The 26,137-nt window shown below is 35.2% G+C and overlaps 1 protein-coding gene across 1 annotated transcript in view; it reads right to left on the bottom strand.

Annotated features, from left to right (window-relative positions):
• The window catches only part of PIK3C2G (phosphatidylinositol-4-phosphate 3-kinase catalytic subunit type 2 gamma), a 188,359-nt gene that overhangs the window by 131,997 nt on the left and 30,225 nt on the right, over nt 1–26,137 (bottom strand). The window contains exons 8-12 of the mRNA XM_072351379.1: nt 25,069–25,194; nt 19,570–19,597; nt 11,806–12,001; nt 8,524–8,646; nt 1,865–1,996 (exon numbers count right to left, since the gene is read on the bottom strand). Of these exons, the coding sequence (XP_072207480.1) occupies nt 1,865–1,996; nt 8,524–8,646; nt 11,806–12,001; nt 19,570–19,597; nt 25,069–25,194 (605 nt within the window). The remainder of the gene's footprint in view (nt 1–1,864; nt 1,997–8,523; nt 8,647–11,805; nt 12,002–19,569; nt 19,598–25,068; nt 25,195–26,137) is intronic.

Below are 26,137 nucleotides of genomic sequence, written 5' to 3'. Positions count from 1 at the left end.
TAAAAGGAAAAATTACTTAGGCTTCCTTATGTTAATAATTGCTATAATTATAAGTGACACAGCTAACTGATTGAACAAGCTATTCCTAAATTATTCCAACCCAACAACTCAACTTTCATTTCTGCTTTGAAGGGGTCATTTCAGCTATGATCTGTACAATTATGCAGCAGATTAAAAGAAAGTAACCCTGTATCCCCTTCATTGTGCTGATTGTATGTACTTTGAAACAATTAAGCCATTTTCCAGTGAGTTTTGAAATTGCCTGGGTGACTTGGAAATCAATCTAATGAAAATCAATATGCTTCCTCTGAAGGTATGCATTACAAAATATATAACACGGGGAGATGGGGACTTTCAAATGTAATTTATTTGGAACTTAAATGCTGAAAAGTGGTAAAAAAAAAATAAAAATAGTAATAATGCCAGCTAAGTTACCATGTGTAGTGCTCTGTTTATGTGTGCACTAAGCACACATGAGCTTGCTGGGGCTGAGGGCATGTTAGCACTTTATCTTCAGATACTTTTTCAGCTAAGATTGTAACCTCTACCTTTTCACTTTAAACATCAGAATAGTAGAGAGGTGCAAAATAAGTTCAATGCACATTTTGTTTAAAAATGCACACAGAATGGTAGTGAGTGATGTGCTTTTCTTCCACGTAGCCTTATGAAAGACCAAGAAAAAACTTTGAATAAAATGCCTAAGTAATCCTTGGAGAAGAGATTTGATTCATAGAAAGAATCATATAAAAAGCCTTCCTTCAAACTAAGAATTCAAATCATTCAGTCATAGAAGAATGATCTTCTTACTTTAATACAGCAATCTTGATCTTTTTTTTTTTTTTTTTTTTCCTGAAAATACGAAAGAAAAAGAAAACAAACCTCTAGCCAAGTCCAACTTGCTGTCTACTGTTTTAAGCCTCTTGGTCTAGAAGTTCAATAGAACTCAAGGTCTTTCATAACATAGTAAATGCCAAAAAACAATTGTGTTTTTTTGTTTGTTTTTGTTTTTAACGGCAACTGCCATAATATGTGAAAGTAGATAAAGATATCTCATGATGAGGAAAGAGCTACAGCTTAGACACAAATGTTTATTTAGAAGCTTGTAGGGCTTGAACATATTCATCTATTGCTCAACTTAGGCAGCTGTGCTTTTAGTTAGTCTGCTGTTGTGTATCTTACTTTATGACATGCAGGGCCAAATAAAAATTAATTATCATTTGCAATAGATCTAAACTCAGATGTCTCAAAGAACCCAAATAAAAATCAAGTATCATCATAATGGTTGATCTAAACTTGATTTCTCAGTGCTACTAAAATATATTTATGGTAAGGCAGAAAATGTATCTTCAATGACTATGCATCACCAAAGAGACACTCAAGCCTACAAGCTTCTTGAAATCACAGCGTGTTATGTGTAGAATGAAGAGGTTAAAAAAGAAAAGAAATCTTCTTAAATTATCAGTAGATGAAAAGGGGATCACTGTAGCCATTACTACCTGTCTGACTCTGAGCAGAATGAGTGGGAGTGAGAAGGGAAAGCAAACTGAAAAAAACCCATGCAATTGTGAACAGGAAGTTGTGCTGGGAAAGATTTTGAAAAGCTACAAAATAGATTTCCGTAAGGCTTTTCAGCACATAAAGGAATTTTACTGTATTAAACAGTTACACAAGCCAGGTACAAAAACAAGGTATTGAAAAGAAGAAAAGCTTGCGGGTGGAGCTCTTACAGGCATATCAAGAGCAGTTTACTGTAAGTGACAGCCAGGTTCTGAAATTAGTGTTTCTTTTTGTATTCTTTCCAAGCTGAGTGTAATGCTATTCAGGGATAGTTTTTTCACGAACTATCATATGAAAGTGAACTTACTCTTTTTGATACAATGGGCAACATGTCCAGGCGAGCATCTCTGTAGTTTTAGAAGCACTGTTTAGTCCAAGTAGTTTTATTGTCAGCATTGTTTCCCTTGGGAGAGCCTTTATCCTTAGAGGAAAGTTGATTCTAAAATAAAATAAAGGAAAAAGAAGAAATTTTGCATTGTTACAACAAGTAACATCATTTCAAATTTTCTTCTGTATTCCTCAACACATGTATCAAAATATAAATTACAGGAGTGCAGCTCTGAAGGAAAATGAAACTGATAGACCCCTTCAATATACCAGCCATGTACTTACAAGTATTGCCAGCCACTAACTTGCATGATAGTACTTAAGAAGCATAGATTCCTAGTTTAGTTAAAATCTTACTTTATTATCATTTTGTCAATGGAGAGATATTTCAGCACTAGCAATCCCTAAGGGTGAATTGTAAACAAATAATTAATTTGCTGGCTTGCGTCTTCACAAGTAAGCACTACTACTTAGAACTATGACTTGTTTTGTAAGTAGAGCATTATAAACATTCTCATTTATGTGTACTTCAGTGGAGTGGCATTTCTCAGGCACAATTTAAAAGCAGATTTAGTTGTATAAAAAAAGAGTAATTCATATTTTTTAGAGAGAAAATTCTAGTACGTAAGTATACTTCTCAACTTTGTATGAATCACTAACAGATTTGATTGGTCATTCAATGTGTATGTAGATTATATGACCAATTTACAAACATAATTTAGAGCAACTCTAATAAATGAGATACTTTCATGCTAGATGGTAAAATCACATATGATATTAATCAGACGTGCAAAATTTTATTTTTGTTTTCCTGGAGAGAATATCTGTGGTAGATGGTTATTCAGTTAAAAACTTAAACTTCTGAAGCATTAAATGAGATTGTTCATTTATTTATTTATTTATTTATTTATTTATTTTTGGTTTAAGCAAAATCAATATAAGGAGCTAAGGGCTAAAGGAATTATTTTTGCACTGACAGCAAAAGTGTCAAGAAAAGAAAACGTCTGCATAAACTTGAATTAAAACAAAACAGAATAAAAATTTAAATAATGGATGCTTCATTCATATTGTGGCCTTCGACTTCATGAAGTGTCCATATAAACAGGAAGGGGAAAGACTGTTTACGAGAGTGGATAGTGATAGGACAAGGGGAAATGGTTTTAACTGAGACAGGGGAGGTTTAGTTTCAATATTCAGAAGAATTTTTTTCACACGGAGGGTGGTGATACACTGGAACAGGTTGCTTAGAGGGATGCCCCATCCCTGGAGGCATTCAAGGACAGGCTGGATGTGGCTCTGGGCAGCCTGGTCTGGTGGTTGACGACCCTGAACACATCACAGGGGTTGAAACTGGATGGTTGTTGTGGTCCTTTTCAACCCAGACCATTCAATGATTAGATGTTTAATTTTCACATATTGAGTCCAAAAGGGGAGACAATTCTACTTTCAGCATTAAAAAAAATAATAAAAATATAGTAAATAGATTTAGAAATTATTATTAAAAATATAGTAGCCTGAAATAATAAGGATTGTGGCAGCAGAAATGAGACAAGATAAGAATAAAATGTATGATTTAAAAAAGATTTTGTTCCTTCTATTTTCACTCAAAATCTGTCAAAATCCTATCAACCCCAGGAAAGTTTGCTTGATTGCACTGAGAAGTTACTGTAACAAAGATGTTTCTGCTAAAATTCTTAAGTACTCTAAATTATCGTTAGTGTCAAGATTCCAGATGAATCTAGAACATTTTGGTAATTATCCAAATTTCCATATGCCTATCTGGGTAAAAAAGGAAGACTGCAATTTTGCATTCTTTGTAATTAACACAAATAGGTTTGAGAAGCAGTTCACAATTGTTTTCCCACATTTCACACATCTATATTTATAGCTTTCAATTCTGCTTCCCATTTTATGACCCCTTATTCCCTCATAATTATTTAAATACATCTACTGGAAAATTGATCTTTCATGGATATCTTGTTCTGCTTTCTTTTTATTTACAGGACAAGTCTGCTCATGTTTCATAAAACAATTCCACAACAAGTTACACTTAGCTTCACAGCATCATTAATATTTTCCATGGAAAGAAAAAGAAAAGCCATGCATTTTCTAATGCAGAAATAAACCTATTAACATCCTTTTCCTTGCAGAAAGCAAACACTTGTCAAAGATTTCCTAGGACACAAAATATACCACTACCAGATGTATGTAGATGAAGAAAAGAACCTGGAGTTTTAAGTAAGAGTTAGGCATCCCAAGACTTAAACCAGGCCAAAAATTTCCCTTCAGTGATATATGATATACAGAGAAAGGGAATATTTATACTGGTTTTAATGCATGTCTAAGCTTACTCAGTTGGTATTATAATTTCTGACTGCATGAGGCTGAGACAAAGAGGAAAGAGGAAATGGAAAGGTGGCCAGAAACAAGACACCTTGTGGGTGATTGACTTCGGGAGTAGTTGAGAAGAACAAAGAAGCTACTAACTGACAAAGTGCTGTTTACAGATGTTAAATAATGTTATACAGCTGGTTTCAAAGGCTATGGCCCTAACATCATAACAGCACAAAACTGAAAAGCTCTGAGGCAACCAGGGCTTTGCCTAAGGAGAGTATAAACTATACATACAAGCCAAACACAATATGGGGAAAATGAAAACCAAAGCCAAGAAAGTATCTGAGGTGATGAATGGTAAGCTTAATGTTAATTCCATATTTTATGTGTATAGGTTTAACATAAATTATGGAAGATGGAAAAAGAGAGGAGGTGGTAGAATGAAGATGTGAAGAGCAGCCAACAAAGGAAAAAAGGAAGGAAATTTTGGAGAGGCTTCATGCATTTAAAGCTGAAGCTGATGTGAAAATAAAAGGGGATTCAGGACTGCTCATTATGCAATAGACTATCAGTCTGTTCAAATTTTGCACCAAAGCGATGCTCATTTTTCAAACACACAAATTACAAAACAAAGAACAGAATCCCAAAAAAGGTCAAGCAACAAAAATGCTATCTGAGGCAACCTGTTTAGGAATCAAGTAATTTCAATCTGAGTATATTCTATGAAGGTTTGGAAGCAATAAAGAACTTCACCAGAAGATCATATTTAAACACAAAAACCTACCAGGTTCAAGCAACAATGGGATAAAACAGTGTAAAACACAAACTAAATAAAAGAAAATCAGCAAACATAGCAATTTTTTTTTTTAATTTTTTTTTTCTCTCTCTGTTTTGTTAAAATGATCTCCCTGGGCTCCCAGTTATCAAAGCACCACTCTCCTTTTTTTTGCCTCATTCAGGCAAAAATTAGTTTTTAATTAGGTAGATTTATTTTTTGTTCTGATTGATCTGTAACTCTACAGTGAATAGTTCACTTCCTATTGTAATGGAAGCTCTTCCTGATGACCTTCTACCATCTTCATTTTGCTCTCAGTTGGAAAATGCATAAGGGTTTCAATAAAAGTAGCACTTTACAGCTCAGTAAAAAATATCTAGCAAAAAAGAAATCTTGTCTTCTCTTAAATTTTGATGTGAATTTTCCCTTCTCTTTCAGAAAGAGACTTTACAACTAAAATATAACCAAGAGTAAACACAGATGGGTGACAGTTTTAGTGATGCAGACTTCCTACAATAATAAATTGGGGCCACTTCATGGCATATAAGAACAACTGTGGTAATACTTATTTCATTAAAACACACTATTTTTAATCCATCCCAGCCTGTATCTTACAAAAAGTGCTAATGAGTGTTTTTATGCATGTATTATTGTATGACAGACAAACCAGCCCATTCTTGAGTATGTTTTAATCTTCTGCTAGTTGGGCACACAACACCTTCAATAACAACACAATGACACATCTACTGTTACTTTTCTCTGAAGATTTCAGAAAACCAAATATAATGATTATTTTGTCAAGTTTGGTGCTGTTTGTTCCTTCTTTATGAGTATTATCAGCACCAATAACAAAAAACAACAGAATTTTCCATTCCTAGTATACTTTGACAAGTATTTCATATTTAAAAACTTAAAACAGATGGAAAAACAACAGCCCAATTCCTTTTTATATATCATCATACTGAAAACACTTGGCATCACTATCCTGATTAATATTCAGAAACAATACCAAAATCATACAGTGTTAAGTACAATTCAGTAAAGCAGTCAGCACCTTTCTTTATGTGAAAACATTTGATTTTCCTGTGAAGGGCTATGTTAGATTCAGAGCAAGAATCGGTGCTTTATAAGCACCTGTTTCCAAATAAAATCTACCCTGCCAAGTAAGGAATATTCTAGTGACTCAAAGACAGGAGGAAAGGCTGTGCCTTCAATAGGGAATTCCCACTTTGCCACTCCACAGACTCCAACTTTGAATGCAGCTCATAGCGGTGACATCTCATCTCATCACTGGTATTTATGCAATTCAACTGTCATCTTCCACCTTATATTGGTTCAAGAGGTCCTGACAGGCACTCAGTTGTTCTTTCTGTTCCCATGTGAGCATCTGTGGGACTCATCTGGCACAAACTTTCCAATATTTCAACGTTACCACTATCATTTCCAACACATTTAAATCAGTGTTTATCTCTGTACACAGTTTCCTAGTCATAATAAAGCAATTTGTGCAGATGAGTAGATCAAGATGATCTTCATTTCATGGTGTGATAGCTATGTGTGGCCAATCCCGAACATAACTTGTCTTTCACACTGCTGTCGCCACCACTGAAACATACCACCCAACACCTCACTGTGCTCACATCCACTGTTTGATCTCCATAAACATTCAGCAAATGTCAATGAAAGTCAGTGGGTGCCATTTTTCCCAAAAGGAAGAATTCAGTTACACATCCTTGATTCATGGACACTTCCACATCTGATACCATTTTGACCAACTATTCCTCTGCTGCCATCTGTAACATGGCAACAAAATGTAATATAATATTGATAGAAAGGCTGAACTGCCATGAAACCAACATATTCCTCTGGTGTTGTGGGCCAACATAATAAAACAGGAAGCATTGCTTCTGGAGCAGGCCTCTCACTAAGCTTCATGCTATTCTGCATCTTATTTTTGGTCTTAATTGCCACTCACAACTACCTATGAAAGAATTTGGTATGTGTACTTAACTTGTTTCCAATAAGCCTTTTGACTGAATTGCAAACATTTCACACAGTCTTTGAAGAAAGGGAGGTTTGAACAGAAATGCTAAAGCTTCCATATGATCTCCTCATATTTTCATAGAAATTGAAGAAAGGTGGAGTTTCAGTCATGGCTGAGGAATTTATTTCTATGCTGTTATTTCATATTTTGTTATATAGAGAGGTTCTATAAGATGTATCCTAGAAATATGTTAGCCACCTTTTGGAAGCCAGAAATACTGTCATCCTTCCCCTATACTTCAGCTGTATTTCCCCATTCATATCATAACTTGGGCAAGGTAAAAATTCCTATAGTGATAATGAGAATGAACCAACATTTTCAAAACAAAGATAACCATTCTTGCAAACGATTGATGGTTCAGCATAAACACTCTGGACTCAACTGACTTATCAACAAAGATAATAGGTCCTAAAAAACTAATTTATATTAGTAGCAGAAATACACCCATTTTGTTTCTTAACTATAGGGCATACTTATTAAGTATCCCACATCTGTTCAGAAGTGCTGAATAAAAAGGCTGGACAAACTTTCATTAACATAGAAGTGGAATGGTTTTGAGATAAAACTTGTTTCATTTGACCAGCTTAACACTGTTACATGTCTTACAGTAGGGCAATCAAGATTTATGAATTGCACACTTTGTATTCAATTATAAGGTAACAAAACACCTTATAGGTGAATCTTAGTCTTTATTCAGTTACAATGTAGTTAAGCACCTTTCATATTTAGAATAAACAGTAATGTAATATATACATATAGAAGAAACACTATAAATAAAAATGTTCTCAGGAACATAAAAAACAAACAAACAAAAAAACCAAAAAAAACACCACCACCAACAACAAAAAAATGCCTACTTCTCTCTTCCATTTATTGCAAATATGCCTTTTGTCATTTCATTGCCTTAACTGCATGTTATTTAAGTGTGTGTCCTGCTTTTAAATGAAGTTAATTTCCTGAAAGCAGACAGGCTCAAGACAAGCAGCTAGCAGCCTCTGTTTAAAAATTCTAGACTCAAACCAAAGGACTTCAATTTAAACCTAGGCTGCAGATCTTTTTTTTTATATAAAAATCAACACAATCAAATTCCTTCTAAATAAAGAATAAAAGATAACGTTACAACATGTTCTCAAGCTGGATTACACGTATGGTGAAACCAAACTGCAAAGTCTTCACAAGAGAACTGAAATAAAACCTTTTGTATCTTATCTCCTTTCAGCTTATTATTCTCCCAGTGCCAGCAGTGCTGAACAGAAGCTATTCTCAGGCCTGCTTAGTTTATTTTATTCTTAGGCTAAACTTAGTCTAGCACTGTTTCTCCTCTCTCTATCACATTCCTTTCCCACTCCCACCTCTCTAAATTTCTCTAAATTCTATGGGATTTAATTTGCACAGGAAATCAGTAATAAAGATGTGTCTTTGCTTGTTTCTTCCAAGTTAATATTAAGTTTGTAAAATCTTCAGAAAAGTATAGATAAAAACTTACATCTCATTCCAGTCTGTCAAGAAAAAGAAGGATTTTCTAACAGGTATATTTTTGCAAATCTTCACTTGACATATTGTCTTTCCAGCATACGTTAGTAAACAGGAAAAAGAAAAAAGTTTGTACCTGTCAGGGAAAAAGGGGAAGAAAAATTAATTACAGTGTAATTTCCAGCACTGTAAATTCAAAGTTAACCATTCAGAAACTTGTGAAGATCCATTCTTACATGCAAAAAGAATTAAAATAACCAATCACATATTAATGTTTAAATAATAATAATAAAAAAAAAAAAAAAAACAAAAAAAAAAAAAACAGAGTTCAAGAAAGTTCTTAAGATACGCAATCCTTGTTTATTTTTCCCTGTGGTGGTCAATGGAAGTTTAGGCAAAAGGTGTGAGGTGTTGCATCTTTCTCATCATAGAACTTCAGTCATCAGTGAAAATTTACTAATACTTTTCCTTATTTGTAAAAAACGACAAACAAAACAACAACAACAACAAAAACCTAAAGGATAATACTTCAGGGAATCCAAACATTCATTATAGTAGATGCATTAAAGACATCTGTGTTGGCATTTGTCACGTATTTGTCTGGCTAGTGTAATTCAGGTCTCCAACTATCTGTTAGTTTCATGTTCTTAATTCATTTTGTAACTTCCAGATCTTCCTATGGAAAACTGCCATGTTCAGCTGTAGACCATGTTCTGTACAGGAATGATGAAAGCAAGTTTAAAGCATTTGCAGACTAACAGTGCCTGGCTTAGCTTTATTTACAAGCATCATTGCTGATCTATTCCAGAACACTGTAGTAATTGTTATAATTATTGTAGCAGATGTGCCTTCTCTTTCTTCTTTTTCTTTAACAATCTGTAGTTGCTTTGAGGTATCTATGCAAAGAAAGAAAAAAATTACCATACAAGTGTAGGAAATGCTTGAGTTCTTAAATATGGCATCTTTTCTCTAGAGTCCAAACACTGCAAACTATCGGAGTATAGTGAAGGAAATAATAGATTTTAATACAATAAAGTGATTAAGCCTAGCTTAATCCCTAATATATCCCTGATTTATATGCCAAAAACACTAATCCTAAAAAGATTAATGCTTACACAGTGTTAAGTTCAGAGTATTCACATTTCAACACACATTTCTTCACACAATATTTTGCCTAGACATCCTCCCTCCCCATGTATCCAAATGCAGGGAATGCAGGTCTTGTCTCAAAGATAACTTTATATCATCCTGATATAGACAACAATATGAATATGAGGGCTCTAGAAACAAATGCAGCATAACAATGCTAGCAACATTATGTCAGTGGCATCAGGGAATATCTGACTGGGACCTATATGAGCCAAAACAACAAACTGATAAAAGAAACTAGGAATAAAAATACAGTAAAGAAAGGTAATTGCTTCTATAATTTATAAAGCCTTCAACTACCTTTTTAATGAAGACAGTAAGACTGAAATGAGAAATTGTAAGCATGAATATAAAAATTGATTAAGTGCTAGTCTACAAAAACGAGCGTCAGAGGAATTTGGTGAGACACTAGAATGGTTCTGTAGAACACAAGACCCTCCTTCTTATCCCAGTGATTAGAAAAAAGATCAATTATCACAAACTTGAATGTATGGAAAAATAATGACACAAGGTGTAAGAGATGTTGGAATTGTAACATATGTAACTTGCTCCAAATGTAATGCCTCCTATTTTCTATGTTTCCATAGAAACAACAACAGATACAAAGAGCACAGTAATGCTACTTCATAGTGCATTTTCTCAGTTACAAAAAATGATTTTTCAACATAGTCACCATCATTAGCTATGCATTTTTTCCAGCAATGAAAAAGAGAAATACCACCCATTGCCCCACTGTGCTCATATCCACTATTTGGTCTCCAAAAACATTCAGCAAGTATCAATGAATGTCAGCAAGGGCTATCTTTTCCACACAGAGGAATTCAATGACACATGTTTGCTTCTTACACACTTCCAGGCCAGACTGCCCCTCTGCTGCGATCTATCACATAGCAACAAAATGTAACAGAACACTGGTAAGAAGGTTCAACCTCTACTGCCATACCACCAACATCCACCTCTGATATTGTGGGCAAACATAATAAAATAGGAATCATTATTTTTGGAGCACTTAAATTCATACTGTATATATATATGTGTATATATATATGCATATTATACATGTATACATGCGGTATATATACCAACATACATGTTACGAACAGCACCAAGATCATAAAATTTGGCCTCCTGAAAATGGAAAACAGCATACAGTCACACAATAATAAGAAGAAAATAAGGAGGAGAAATGTGGTTATGAATGAAGTTAGAAAATGTACCTGAGGAAAGCAGGCAAAATGGACTGCAGTCTATGTTAAGAAATTCATGTTAGTTACAAGTACTAAATACACTGGGAGAGGAGATAAGGAGAGATCCTCATTTTCACAAGCTTGAACATAGTGTTCAAGTCATCAGTGGCATTTTAGGCCATATGTAATTTCACATTTCACTGGTAAAACAAAATGCAGTGGGAATGATATAACCATCTGCAATATCAGGATAGTGATTAGTTTTCCATTTATTACCTCAAATAATGTAAATCTCTCAGATTTTTATTGAATTGCTAATTAGAGTTAATGTTGTATAGTACACTTTTTTGTTCACAGCCTAATGTAAATGATCCAACCACTTTTTAATCAGTCATTTGGAAATCAAGGTGGAGGAGGAGCAAAGGGAAAGTGTTAACAAAACATTTGCAGAATAGCATTTTCACTCATAAAAATGATACTACCAGACTGCAGTCATATCTGATTGCGCTGGAGTGGTAAAAGTAGAACACCAGTTTTACGGTGGTAAAAGCATTCATTTGAAGGCCATATAGAAAGCTCAAGTCCAAAGCTTTGACATGAAGCACAAACACTTTTCTCTGCCTGTCTGAGCAAGTCAGACAAACACACAAACATTTGTTCACATACCCATCAAGTTCAACATTATGACCTTGCTTGTTACCATACATCCATATTGGTTGGGGTAACCAGGTAAATCCTCTTTGATTCTCCTGAATGAAACATGGAAGACTTCTACTTAATCAGCTTACATAAGTGCTCTTTATGCTATACAAATGGTGGAGATGCACCCACTCAACCTCTAACATTAACACTGAAGTATTGCTAAAGCAACAGAGGTTAGCTAGCACCTGTGAAAAATACAAGATTGTGAGAGATGAGGCACCACCCCTCCTTGTGAACCCTGTTGGATCTTCTCCCACCTGTTCACCCAGGCTTCAGGGATGTTATGAGCAGCATAAACAGTGAAGCTAAGCTGAGAATCAAGGCTGATGTCTGCATGGGAAGGGCTTCTAGGTGTGTTGGCAACCTGGAAATCTGTATCAAAGCTGCTGCTGTACGCATGGATGAGATGAGAGATGGCCATGGAGAGCTCTGTCACAGCAGCTTCCAATAATGCTAAGAGGAGAGAAAGAAACAAAACAACAACAACAACAACAAAAAAAAGGTTAGAAATAGGTCACTTGCGATAAAGCATGTTTATCTTAAACCATCAGTTATGGCTTTGAAATGCTTCCTAATAAAATTTAATTTAAATGACATAACCTACCAACTGAAGCCAATTAGCCATCTGTGCTTCTGAAACCAGCCTTAGCTCATTTCTAGTGTATCATTAGCAGTCTTTCATTACAGTGCCTTCAAATTAAGGCATTTTCAGAGTAAGCCTTTTAAACTACAGCAAGATAGTGTGTGCTTCAGATACATCATTTTAGTCTGTTAATTTTTGTGCTGGAAAGATTTATATTATGTAAGCGTCTTGTAATTTCTGCAGCTACATAGCTACTTTGTTCAAGGGAAATGGCAATGTTGCAGTAGACTGGAGCAAAAGCACTGGTTAGCTTTTAAGACTATAAAGCTATTGCAAATACAGATAAACAACTCATAAAAAATATATATAATAGCAGCCACAATCAGATATAGCATTCAGGTGGTCATGTATTGGTCAAAACATTCCACAGTGATAGACACTGATAGATGTATCCACACAGATATATCAAATGCAGGCTGTACCCTCATTTATATTTCACTTTTATTTATGTTGTTTCCTTTGGCATGAGCTCTGCAGTGCTCTTTTTCTGCAGTTACTGGCTTTTATCCATCTTCCCTCTCTGCATTTTTGGAGCAGCTAGGGACTATCTGATTGCCATTGTAAATTAAAATCCCCAGCCCTGGCAGCTTCCATCGAGTGAAGAGAGCTGGTACAAGCACTCTTATTTCTCAGGCAATGGACAGTTTGAAGAAGAAAGTGTCAGAAAACTTTGTACAATTCCAGGATCGAGATGATTTGTCTTCCAAGAGAAATATCCAAAATTCTCCCTTCCCCCTCCTATATCTCCCACGTTTCTAAATGATCAAGAGCATACTCTCAGCACTTTATGCCACAGTTCCCAACGTATGCTTGGCCATTGCGCTCAATAGCCATTATTAGCCATGTAATAGTATCTATTAATTTTTTCTTTTTATTTTTCTGAAGAACAGAAAGTGTGAGACTAGCTTGCATTTACTTTTAACTTGGGACAGCTGAAAGCATCCTGTCCAACAGCAGATACAGACACTATGGTTCATTGGACTTAGCTCAGTTTGTCACTAAAAGGGATTTTCAAACATACTCTTAGTCTGGAACTTCTATCACACCTACTCCCTTTAAACTAGCAAATATCTGGAATTACTGAGTCATGGAGAACTCTACAAAGGAATTATTATATATCTGACAGAGTGGTAATGCACTGGCACAGGCTGCCCAGGGAGGTGGTGCTCCAAACATGTGAGCAGAATTGTTTTAGAAACTAATCAATTAAGATTGATTAAGAAAACTCAGTCCTTTTACTTGGTATGTACTCCTGTGACTGATATATCTTCCTTATGTCCTTGTATTTCCTCTCTTCACTATTTTATTTTATTTTTTCCCATTCACCATCCTTTTCTACAAGGGTTCTGAATAAATCTTTAGCTCAAATGCATTTTTCCCTTGGATAGCATTTTATTCTTATACCCATCTCTCTTGGATGTGCAGTGAGTGAGCACCTTCCAAACTAAATGTTTAACTTGCACTGAATTATTTTACATTCCAATGAATTACTGATAGTCATACATATAGAACCTTCTTAAGAGGTCCAGAAAAGAATATCAGCACACTGCCCCAAAACTGGAGGAGAAAAAAATAATAAAAAAATCTATATTTTGCCTCAATTATTTGTAACATAATTTATTCTGTCAGTGGTAAGGTGAAAAAAGCTTCCTGGGTATCTGAGACCTGCTCACCCTATAATATCTACATGGCTAGATGAGACAGAAAGCCTTCACTCAGCTAGAGGCACTGTCTGTGAGACTCCCTGTGAAGTAAACTGGGAAATTTCTGTTATTTCTCCTGTTTTCTCCTCTCTCTCTCTCAATTCATGAAATTTCAGCATTGTTTATCTAACTTATAGGAGATCCAGCATAACTGTTCTCACAAATAAAGCTCCTCAAGCATAAGCAAATGCTCAAGTATGACCTAGTCTGCTGGTATCGTATTTTTTCTTACATATGTTTTCTGTGGCTCTTTTGCCATGGTCACCTCACCCCCCCCCTCCTCACTCATTAATCCTGGTGGCAATTAAGTAAATTAGAGAGAAACACCTTGGTGAGTCTGTAGGGGTCCATTTCTCTGGTCAGCAGCTTTCCACTGCAGAGAACTGAAGCCAGAGAAGTTAACTGCTTTTATGATTAATAACTCTTGGATAAGAAAGGTCTATAGTGTTTCACTGATATACCTTCCAAAGCCCATGGACATCCCAGAGTAGATCCACAGCATGAGCTGTGCCAGAGTTTATTCTAGAAAGTATCCCACACATAGTATTTAGGAAAATGATGAATACAACACATCCTAAAGTGAACCGTGACTGAGATTCATAATCTCACAACTCAAGTCTCAATTTACTTCTGGTTTAGAATTATTTGGCATCATCTTCGCACTTCTCCACAGAGGAAAGGAGATGAGAACATGAGAAGTGACTTTTATCTATAGCTGCCAGATTTGTTTATTTCTGACGTGCTCTTTTTACAAGAAATTTAAATTTTCCTGCAGTCCTAGTATCAAAAATGTTTCTACATCAGTATCCTTTATAGGGCATTGTTAACTGGTATCTTTTCTCTTTTTTTCTTTTCTTTTCTTTTTGGGGGACTGGGTGTTGTAGTTATGTGAAAATGGGTATTAGTTAAATGAAATTTAACCACAGCTGTCAGATACATTTGCTTATGACATATGCTCCTTGTACGTGAAAGTCTGAAGGAATTTCTCCCTTGAGAAAAAGAACAACCCACGCCACCCCTGAAAGAGTTAATGAGTATGCTTGCATGTAAATTCTAGAGATAGTAAGGAACAAACCTGCTTATTCCTTACAGAAAACCACATACTTTCTTCTCCATCCAGTATTACAATTCAGATATTAATTCAGTTTCAGATCTTTCAATAGAGTAGGTACTTTGCTAGCAGATGACATCAATTTAATACATATCGAACATGCTCTTTCTGATTCCATACACACATTTTCTCTAGGTAAAACATGGTTGAATTTGGATGAAAGGCTTAAGATTCCTGTGGCACCTTAAAGCTATTTTGGAAAACATGAGCTTGATATTACTCTTTCTCACTTTCAGAGAGAGGAAAAATATTTAGATCATAAATTCTGCTTTGGTCTCTCTCTCCCTCTCCCTCCTACCCCATTGCTTTGGGAAAACCAATACACCCTCAAAATTTAGACAGGGTGCTAAGCAATGTTAATTAGACCATCATCATAATAAGTAAAAAGCAAAACATGAAAGGGCTGGAGAGCAAAAACCTATCAGAGATTCAGTTTTCAAGAACCAACATATTTGTTGTTTCCTCCTATTAGCTGATGAATCCTCTGAATTATCTCTTGAAATAGATTTTAAAAAATCCTGCTGTCCTATTAACCAAAATGTTTCTAGAACTGGATCTTTTATAAGGCCCTTTTAACTTAGATCTATTTATTTTATTTTATTTTATTTGGAGGACTGGGGAGATTTAGTTATATGAAAATTGGTCTTAATTAAACAAACCTAAGAAAATAACAACTTGACTCAGAAAAAATATATAAAGATGTAACACAGCAAAAACTTAGAGGTGAAGAGCCATGCTCAAATTAAAAAAAAAAAAAAAAAAAAAAAAACAACAAAAAACACACAAAAAACAACAACATAAGAGAGACTGACAAAGAAGAAATACAATCAAAAAAGCCCTTGATGTTCTTCTTCTGTATTCTGAAACAAAAAGTGATTTTTCCAAAAAGAACAAATATAAAATAGCTCTAACCCAGGGCAAGAAAGATTTTTTTTTTTTTTTCCCTAGTAATGCTTGACCAAAACTTCCCATTTCCCCCTTCCTCTTTTTATATTTATTTTTTTTATTTTTTGAAACGTTCTGTAGTAAATACTTTTATGACCAGCTCTAGAAGAAGCTATCAAATCCAAAGTACCATCAGTGAACCTTTACACTCCTAAATGTAATGGCAGTTTAATTCCATTACATGTGTTGTCATCAAGGTATCTATTTCCTGCATTCCCTCAAAACGATAAAAACTCCATCAGTTCAGACAGGAAAAGCTGCCGATGCAACATCATCAGTTTATGGTGAATACTGGACTTCTTGGGTTGGGTCCAAGAGAACTATGGATAAAGTTCCAAAAGCTGCTTATTGTGTCTGATCTCATAAAATCCCTGCTTGAAGTCACAAGGCTGTAGACACTGTACAAGCATTCATTCATCAACTTTTCAGAAAGGCACACTGACTGTACCAGCCTCTAGCCCATTTTTTCAAACTTTAGACTGCAGCAAGTCAGAATGCTAAATCTCTTTTAACTTTAATAGATTTCTTTATTTTCTGAAAAAACTTCATGCTGCAGAAAAGTGATAATTTCTAAAAATGCCAATCTTTTCTCAAATTTAAGAAGAAAGAAAAAATAACACACCAAGTGCTAAAATATTAGTATGATTTTATAAGGACTTCATTCAAAAGGAACAGAACATGGTCCAGACGTAGATGTAACATGGATGAGTAGTGCTCTGTTCACAGCTATGGAATAATTTGGTCTATAGAGATAGCATTGTTAACAGTCAGTTACTACAACACTGAGATTTTGAATATAGTCTTTGACCTGCATAGTGGGTGGTGAATGACTAACAATAAACCGTAAACCTCTGTTAATCCTTTTTTTTTTCTTTTTCTTTTTTTCTTTTTTTCTTTTTTTCTTTTTTTCTTTCTTTGTGGTAGAGAAAAACTATGCTGGAAAGAAAAGAAAAGAAAAGAAAAGAAAAGAAAAGAAAAGAAAAGAAAAGAAAAGAAAAGAAAAGAAAAGAAAAGAAAAGAAAAGAAAAGAAAAGAAAAGAAAGAAAAGAAAAGAAAAGAAAAGAAAAGAAAAGAAAAGAAAAGAAACGAAAAGAAAAGAAAAGAAAAGAAAAGAAAAGAAAAGAAAAGAAAAGAAAAGAAAAGAAAAGAAAAGAAAAGAAAAGAAAAGAAAAGAAAAGGAAAGGAAAGAAAAGAAAAGAGAAGAAAACCTGTTTGGCAGTCTTTTCTGATAATCAGGGTAATAATAACTATAGCTTGGGGAAAGGAGGAAAATTAAGAAGAATTATTGGAGTAACTGATTGCTGCTTTTACTGTTTGAGTTTGATACCTTTTCCTTGAAGAGAAACATAAATTCAGAAAAGAGACAGAAAAGAACAGCACAAATTGGAATTGTAGTCTGTCCTCTCCTCAACTGTCAGCGCTGACTTTATCTTCAATTGTGCTGCTAGAGATAGCAAAGCACATGCTCTTTCACTTCTCCAAGATCTGGAAAGATTATTTTAATTTACTTTTTTACTAAGATGATTTTACTTTACTTTCACATCATAAGCAAATTTTTTTCCATGTCTGCAAAATTAGCCAACTAAAGTAAAAGAGGGTTTGGGTACTAATGGAGTGGAAAAGGTAAACACAGAAGTGGTTTCAGCAGGAATGCACGCCTCACCTTCCAGGTGGTTTTTACTTCTAGCCTCAGACTGTGAATATATAACCTGAATTTCTGTTAGGCTCAGCCTCCCTGGGAGCAGTGGTTGGGAGAGCCTAAGGAATTGTCTTGAAGGTGAAGGATTGAAGAAAGTTCATGATCCCAAAATGAAAAGATTTGTGGAATGCTTTTATTCACTTGCTAGAGGTGACACCAAGGCTCCAATAGATCAGTTTTGGTCATTGCTCTTGTACTTTGTTTTTATCAGATATAACCATAACACAATCTTCTATTCTAGACTTTTCAGTTCAGACTTGTTGGTCTAGCTTTAAATTATTTGCTGGCTTTTAGAAGTTTAGTTATTAAGTCTAAATGTAATACACATACTGTGTTAATATACACATGAAATGGATATCAGTGCATGTAATTGAATTTCGATCACCCCAGATAACTTTGAATGTAGGCTCCTCCACAGAATTGCTAATGGCCTGGAAAATTCTGACTTGCAGTCAGCAAGTTGCACTTTTTAAAACTGTACTACCAAACGGATCCTGAAATTGTTATGAAATTTGGATGTGGTAAGAACAAATGGAATTATCAGTCTTCACAGTTCAGGGTTTCTTGGCATAAGGAAATAGAGACAGAGTTGCTGCTTCAGTGAAGCACAACCTTGAAAGTATCTTTAAGTAGAGGAATGTTTTAAATCCCTTCCAGGAAGGTTTTCTGAATACTTTGTGATTGCCAAGTTCGATGTTGATTAGTAACTATTAATTACTTTTTGTATTCAAGAAATTTTTGTTATTAATAGAGTTTAAATGGAATAAATGACTGTCTCCAAGGGAGAAGAATCCTACAGACACCTTGCCATCCAGTTCCTCCTTTCCACACCTGGGTCTCCTAGCTGCTTAGCTTTTCCTGGCAGCTTACAAATATAATCTTTGTTTGCTGTTCATGAAATTGAATAATGGCGAAACAACAAGCTTGGCATTTGGAGCCCTGAATTTAAATCACATCTGTGTTTGAAAGGCTGCTGCAGTCTTTGTGGTTGATTCACCTGTTTGCCTCTCTGAGCACACTGCAACCAGAGTAGCTGTAAGAGGGAGGGAGGAACAAGACTTAGATCTCAAATAGCCACTTTTTTTCCTCAGTCAAAACAGACAGGCTGCCATAACACAGTGTGCAATGGCTCACCGCAAAATTTGGATGGCAGTTCCTTTGAGATCATCAGCATACTACTGTGAGTACAGGTCGCAAGCCACAGAGAGGTAGGGCAGGACCTAAGCCCTATAGGTGGCTATCAGCCCAAGAAACTTGACAGACAGCCACAACAGAACAGACTCCTGCTTGCCCCTCAGCCTGTGCAGTGCTGTGCAGTAATGCAAACAGTACCAGGCCAGTGATGCTGATTTTATCTAAGGGATTAAATAAGGCATAGTCTATGATTTTATCCATTACTGCTAATTAATCTACTCTTCTTATCACAGTATATAATTCCTAACAACACACTGTTTACACAACAAAAGACAATGAAGAACTAAAGCCTAATGAGGGAGAAAGGAAAATTATCGAGTTGAAGATAAAAACTACACAAAAATATTTTTTCAGGCTTTCAGGAAGTTTCTTATTTTTCCTTCTCTCTACAGAAAACATTGGGATTCAGGACAGCTACTAAAAATAGCAGTAATATTGCCACTATGAACACCAATAACTATAGTATGTTCTTTCATCACACCTCATTCTCCATATCTGAATCTCAATATTAGTTTGGGGAAATGCTGGATAATTAATATTTTTATGTCACTGTTTATTTTATTTAGCACAATTGCTTTATAAATAAACATATAAACATCTGCAATGTGCCAACTGAGACAGGTCATTAATACAAACAAACAGAAAAACGTGTTTTCTTATTATAAAACTTGAATTGACATATTAAAAAATAAATAAATAAATAAAAAATAAAAGTTTTACCTTTACCTTGTGCTTCCACACGTTGAAGTGAATCCTAGAAATACAAAACCCAAGGGGAAAAGGTAATCAGTTTCTTTGGAAAATACCAGATAGCAGTTAAAATGGTGCTAGGAGTAGCACTCGTGGAAAATAAGGCTGTTTTGGATGAGAACAGGGAAGGATGCTATGAGGAGAGTGGTCATGACTTAGATGCATGGCCCACCTTCTGGATCTCCCACCTGCCTCCTCTACTGGCCCTGGCAAGTCAATCAGAACCTGATTTCTGGCAGTATTTAAAGATCCCAAGACACAAAGAAGCACTTAATCATCATTTGGATGCACAAACAATTTCAACCTTTGTATTGGTATAGTAGAGATAAGAAAACCTCAACTTCTTTTCACATCTTGTATATTCATACGTGAACCATAACACTTGTATCCACTCAACCAAGGCTCCAGCCATCTCTCCAACCTGAGGAGCACCAACTCCCTGTTCAGGGAGCCTAAGTATTACCTGCATTCCTACATCAAATCAGTAAAAACAGACATGCCTACAACGTCCTTTGAGCAGACAGCTAACTAGAGTCAGCGAACAGGAAATACCAGCCAGAGTGATCCAGGGACACTCAGGCTCCTGGTTTCTAACCACGGCTTTTGATGCCTAACATCCTGGGAAGTATGTGGATTCTCACTTCAGGAGCCCCAGTGTTGCTGACAGGAACTGCTGAGTGCTTATATCCTCTGTATTTGACCCGAAAAGACAAGGCTAGTGATCTTTCTTTTTGAAAAAGTTGTTCTACTAAAACCCCGAGTCCAAGAACTGACATCAGTCAGACTTTGCTCTGGGCTTCTCAGACACCAAGCAAAATTACATATCACTACAGTACATATACATTCCACTTCACACAGGCAGATCTGTCATCACCACATGGTCTTTGGTATCAAGCAGGCTTCAGCTTGAAATCTTCCCCTGCTCCATTTTGTCTGACTTTTACATCAGACTTGCATTTACCAAGATGACATAAAAATACATAACAAAATTGGGACTCTCAGTCAGAGAGGCTGTCAAACTAATTAAGTACTTTAGTATGCCCAGAGTATACACTCTGTTTTAATATGCGTCCTTGTAGGATTTATTATAATTTAGAGTTATTAATCCCTCTGCAACTGGGTGAGAATGCTGCATTAGTTCACATGCATTCAGTTAGAGGTTTCTTAAAAATGGCAGTGCACAGAGAGGTGACATAAGAAGCAAAATGCTCAATGTACATCCTCCCTTGGGTACCCATCTTGAAGTTGCCAGCATTTGTCCTGCAATTATGAGGAACAGTCAAATGCTTATTTGAGGGGGAAACAAAAAAAAAAAAAAAAGCAACCTGCAGGTTGAGAAATATGTTTTCACAATCTTTATATGCAGCAAGACAAGTGGGAATGGAGACCTTTGTTCAATTCTTTCAAATTTTGGAAAGTAAATGACCTTTTGAAACAGTGCTTGTAATTTCAACAGAGTGTAGCCCATTTAATATATAGTGGATTAGTGCCGGTTCTGGCAGGATTTCATCTCATAGGACTTTTTGTGAGTTGCTATAAGAAAGGAGGAAAAACAAAAAATGAAAAACATTAATTGTACAGCAGGCTTAAAATCCCAGTGTTAGAGTGGTTAGAGACTGAATGAATCATATTTATAAAGAGACACAATACAATCAGTCAAGAAGAAGCTATCACTGATGCCAGTTGTTTTCATAATCTCCCAGCCACAATGAAGGAATTCACAGCACTGGTAGGGAGGAGACAGTAAAGAAGTAAAAAGTATTGTTTAATAGTACACAGAAGATGATTTGAAGAAAAAACAATTTTTTTTGGTTGTGCTTTTGTTATTGTTTTTCCATAAAATGGCAATTAAGTAGAATATCATAGAATAGAACCACAGACTATTTTTTTCTTTAAGTAAGCAAGCCTGCACATACAGATATGCATATAGAAATGTGTACTACATCCTATGTAATTTACATTGGAAGGTGTAAGCATTAGCTTCCCTTAGGCATTATGTGTAGATGGAGCTTGCCAAATGGAAGTGTCAAAAGGTGTTCCAGACAAAACCACACCATTACATTACACTGAAGTATCTAGAAACTATGGTGAAAAAACAATTAGAACTTCTCTAATGGCATTTCACTCTTACCCAGTGTGTAACAATGCATCATTGAGATGTGATACATAGCCTCAAAAATTTCACTTTGGGTGCTATTCAAGTTAATTGCTTGCCTGAATAAAAGGGAGAACCTTGTAATAGTTAAGTACCATTCCACTCTCCTATCCTAACAAAAAGTCTTGGGGATGTTGTGTTGATGAGCATAATGGAAACACAAAGCAGATGACAGGATAGGCTAATACTGCAGGTATTGATAAACATAAATAAAATCTGATTAGTTATATTTACATGTTACAGTTATATATATATGTGTATATATAAAGTAGTGTCATATAAAGTGTAATCTTTGTTTTATAAATTGGAGTGATGTTTGAGCTATAGAACATGCAGAAATGTATTTTACTGCTTTTTATGACATTTATAGTTCAGTGGCTGCTAAGTGAGAAGATTTTCATAAAATCAAACCTGAACTTTTTCATAGATTGTCAAAGTCTAATAGACTGCCCTAGCACTTATTTCTCAAAGGAATAAGAAGCATATAGAAGCAACAAGTGTTTGCTGGTTCAGGAACAGTTCAACTCTCCCCCTCTCAATTTGTTTGAAGTCAGGACTGCTTCACCAGGTAAGGGACTAGTGAGAAAGGAGTGTCAGTCGAGGTCATCTGCAGCCTTTACAGGAAGGTTTCAAGGGACAGACAAAAAGTTCAACTAGCCAAGCCTGAAAGGAAATGTTAAAAGAACAAAAACTCAATAACTTAAAACTATATTTCTTAAAAAAAAAAAAAAAAATAGAAAAAAAGAAGAAAGGAGACATCTAGTCTATTCTCCATTTAAATTATGAAGATAAGCAGGTCCTCATAGGACTATTAGAACAGAAAAATACTTTAAGACGGGTAAGAAAATATTCAACCAGCAGTCTTTTGTCTTTTTAACATTCAAGATATGGTATTCAGGAGCAGTATCATTTCTCCCATTACAGATGAGCAAACACAACCATTGTCATCATCACCACAGCTTATCAGTATTATCCTCTGGAGATTTCAGACAGGACTTGCACTGTACTATACAGGAGACAGTACATATTGATAAAGAAAAGCATTCCTTGCTCTGAAAAGCTCATAACTTAAATAGATAAGATAGAAAAAGAAAATAATATTAGTCCCTACGTGACAGGAAGTATATGGAAGTTGGTTCAGAAGAACCTGGATTACTGCTGTACAGACTGACCACACAGCAGAGAAGGAAATTCCCCAGCATTAGGTACATGCTGGGAACCATGTTTTAAAATTTATTTATTTATTTATTGTTTGTTTGGAATTCAGAGAGGATGGGATTGAAAGCAGACTCAAGGATACTCAGTAAACATAAACCAGCCATATCAAGTAGTTTACATGTCGGGTTCAGGGCTGACCTGAATAAACAAAGAGAAAATACAGTACGAGAAAACATGCTAAAACAATTTCCATTCATTCCAAAACAAGTCTTTTAGCAAATTAGTCCCAGTACTTCCAGTATTTTATTTCTGCTCTGATTCCTTCCTAAAAGAGACCATCTTCTGTTACTTTCCACTCTGTTTACAAAACCAAGCTCTTTATCCATCTTTTAGGAAAGATTCTGGTTTACAAAATACTTTTCTCAAGGGGTAGATGCTTATCTTCTTGACATCTTGCAGGACAGCCTGAGGTCTAACTGAAAAGCAGACCATGCGAAGCCCTTGTTATTTTTTTAACTATTTTTCTAATTTAATCACAGAAAGAATTCTTCTTAAATTTCCATTTAAACCATACCAGATAAAATGTGCACTGTAATAAATATGTTTAGGTTGGCAATTACTGAGAATAGAGATTTCTAATAACTGATGCTGAAGTGGACCTGAAAAGATTTAGGATGCTATGCAAACAAGATTTACAGTGAAACATAACCTAGAAAGAAAAGCAAGCAGAGACACTTAATCCAGAGATTATTTCCCTGGGCCAAAATTGGAAGTTACTACCTCCCTCTACCTCCACTCCAACATGTAAGGGTAATGAACAGGCTAAAAATACAGAGATTTAAGAGATTTTATAAGCAATACTCAAGTCATTTAAAATGGCAGTTCTTTCCTCACAGTAAATGCTTAGACCCTGTAAAAGGATGAGCATTATAAGGGTTTGAACTTGTCCAACATAAGTATATATGGATGACAAAATATAATTAATTTGCTATATGTTCACTCTGCTGACGTGAGAGGTATTAGAAAAATAATTGTTAGCTTTCCCCAGATGTAGGTTTGCGACCTCAAAATGCTTATCAGGTGAAATTAAATAATTTGTTTTATGCTGCTAAGCATCTTTAATTAACACTCACTAGTTAACCCAGCTAACACTAGTTTTCCTGTCATTTACTTTTCCAGGTATTCTTACACATATTTAGCCATAGACAAAAAATCTCTAAGGAGAAAGAACAACAGATTTGTAAGAAGGCAGTGGGCTGAGAAAGCAAACACCCTGCTCAACAGAGCATGTATTTCTTAATGATATTTGCTATAAGAAAGAATGATAAGAAATAGGCAAGAGTAGGAAAGAAAAAAAAATAATCCTTTGCATCATATTAAAATCAGTAGAAAAATGTTTGAAGAGGAATGTCATTAGGGTGGAAAAGAATTAACATGACTTAAGGTTACACCAGATTAAATCCAGGTGATTAATGGCTTGATTTTCAAATTTGCTGAGCGTTGTATTTCCAAGTTGCTGACTTCAAATGAATTTTGGGTGCTCAGACTTTCTGTAAATCAGGTCCTCTATGACTTTTCCAGGTCATCCCAAAGCAGCTGGTGACATAGCTGAGAACAGATACTACTCTACAAAGCCCCAGTTCATAATTCTATAGTAACCCCAGGAGAAAAAACTTTAGCATTTTAAGAAAGAAGATTATAGCTAGAATCAGGACTATGTTATGTTGGTCTTTCTCTGTATAAATAATAGAGACACTTCCACCTAAAGAAGTCATAAATTAAAAGCAGTTTACAGAAGGAGTGCTAACTACATGAAACTGGAGTTTCACAAAACTATGTACCATTATTTGGTACATACCATTATTTGGTACATAGTTGATGCAGCAAAGCAGATATTTATATGTTTGTTGTGTATAAGAAAGAACAACCACAGGAGCATATCTGTTACACTTAAACACAGGACACATCCTCCCGTGCAATACAAAGTTGAGTCTTCTCTATTTATAATGCCTCTTCCTAATACTTCTCAGATTGAAGCAAGACAGTAGAACAGCCTTGGTCAATCAGAAAATTCATGACACCTATTCAAACTCACTTTTATAGAAAAAATAGGACATCAGCTTCTCAAGGCAGCCTTAGAAAGACTTCAGTGCATTTTTTACCTGTGTTTTTATCAACGGAACTGCACGGAGTTTCTTGACTGCATTGGTAATTTCTCTGGTTTCCACAAAACACAGAACACTGCAGATTTCTTTAGTTACTTCAATCACATAATCAACTTTATGTGGCTGATAGCAGGAAAAGAAAAGAAAAAACAAATAGCATTAATCTGGCTATGTTTAAGTTGTCAGTGATCAATTTTCCACAAAACATACCTTGTTGAAAACTGAGAAATTTGGTACCTAAGACAGATCTTAAGGCAAAATTAGCATTTGTCTGAACTTCATGATTGTAGAAGCATTTCAAAGAAACTTCTAAGAAAACATGAACCCAAATGATGCATAAACTTTCTGATGCTTTTATGACACTATGAATTTATTCCCATTATTGTCCTGTACACGTTTCTGTAAGAGACAGCAGAGATCTCTCTTCCTTCTAAAAATAGAGGCTGTGTGAGAAGCTGAACAGTTTGACACCTGTGGACTGAGTAGTCTGAAACTGGCTTTTCTACAAAACATATATAAATGATGCTATTAACTATTATTAATAAATCCAGATATTTACATTAAAAAAATCCCTATGGGAATAATATCAGAAGTACAATGGGGAATTTTTTAAACAAATCTGAATTGTAAAGAAAAGAAAAGAAAAGAAAATGCCATTGTAATAAGTATCAAGTAACCCATGTTCAGGAAACTAAACAAAAATTAATGTGTTTAATGAACAGTTATATGACTTCCTTAAATTTTGAAATACATTCTCGGAACAAGCAGAAGCTCTTCTATAAAATATTCTCCATGTTTCCATACTGATAAGCATCCTTTTCAGTTAGCTGCAGCATGTCAACGTCCTGATAAAGCCATTTCTCTAACTCAGCCATTTCATGCCTGAAAAGGGGAAACTGTACCAGTATAAATTTGGTTTTCAAGCCTAAGTTCTATACCCAGACTGTAATGAGAAGGTTAGAACCTGTCATTAATACAAATATAAAAAATAAACAAAACTGAGGTTGCTAATTCCGTACTTAATTGCCTTGAGCAGAACTAAAGTATGAATAAATTACATAAATTA

Source organism: Excalfactoria chinensis, chromosome 1 (genome assembly GCF_039878825.1).
Source record: "Excalfactoria chinensis isolate bCotChi1 chromosome 1, bCotChi1.hap2, whole genome shotgun sequence".
Classification (NCBI taxonomy): domain Eukaryota; kingdom Metazoa; phylum Chordata; class Aves; order Galliformes; family Phasianidae; genus Excalfactoria; species Excalfactoria chinensis.
The sequence above is the reverse complement of the archived record's forward strand: the minus strand, read 5'-3'. Positions and strand labels throughout refer to the sequence as shown.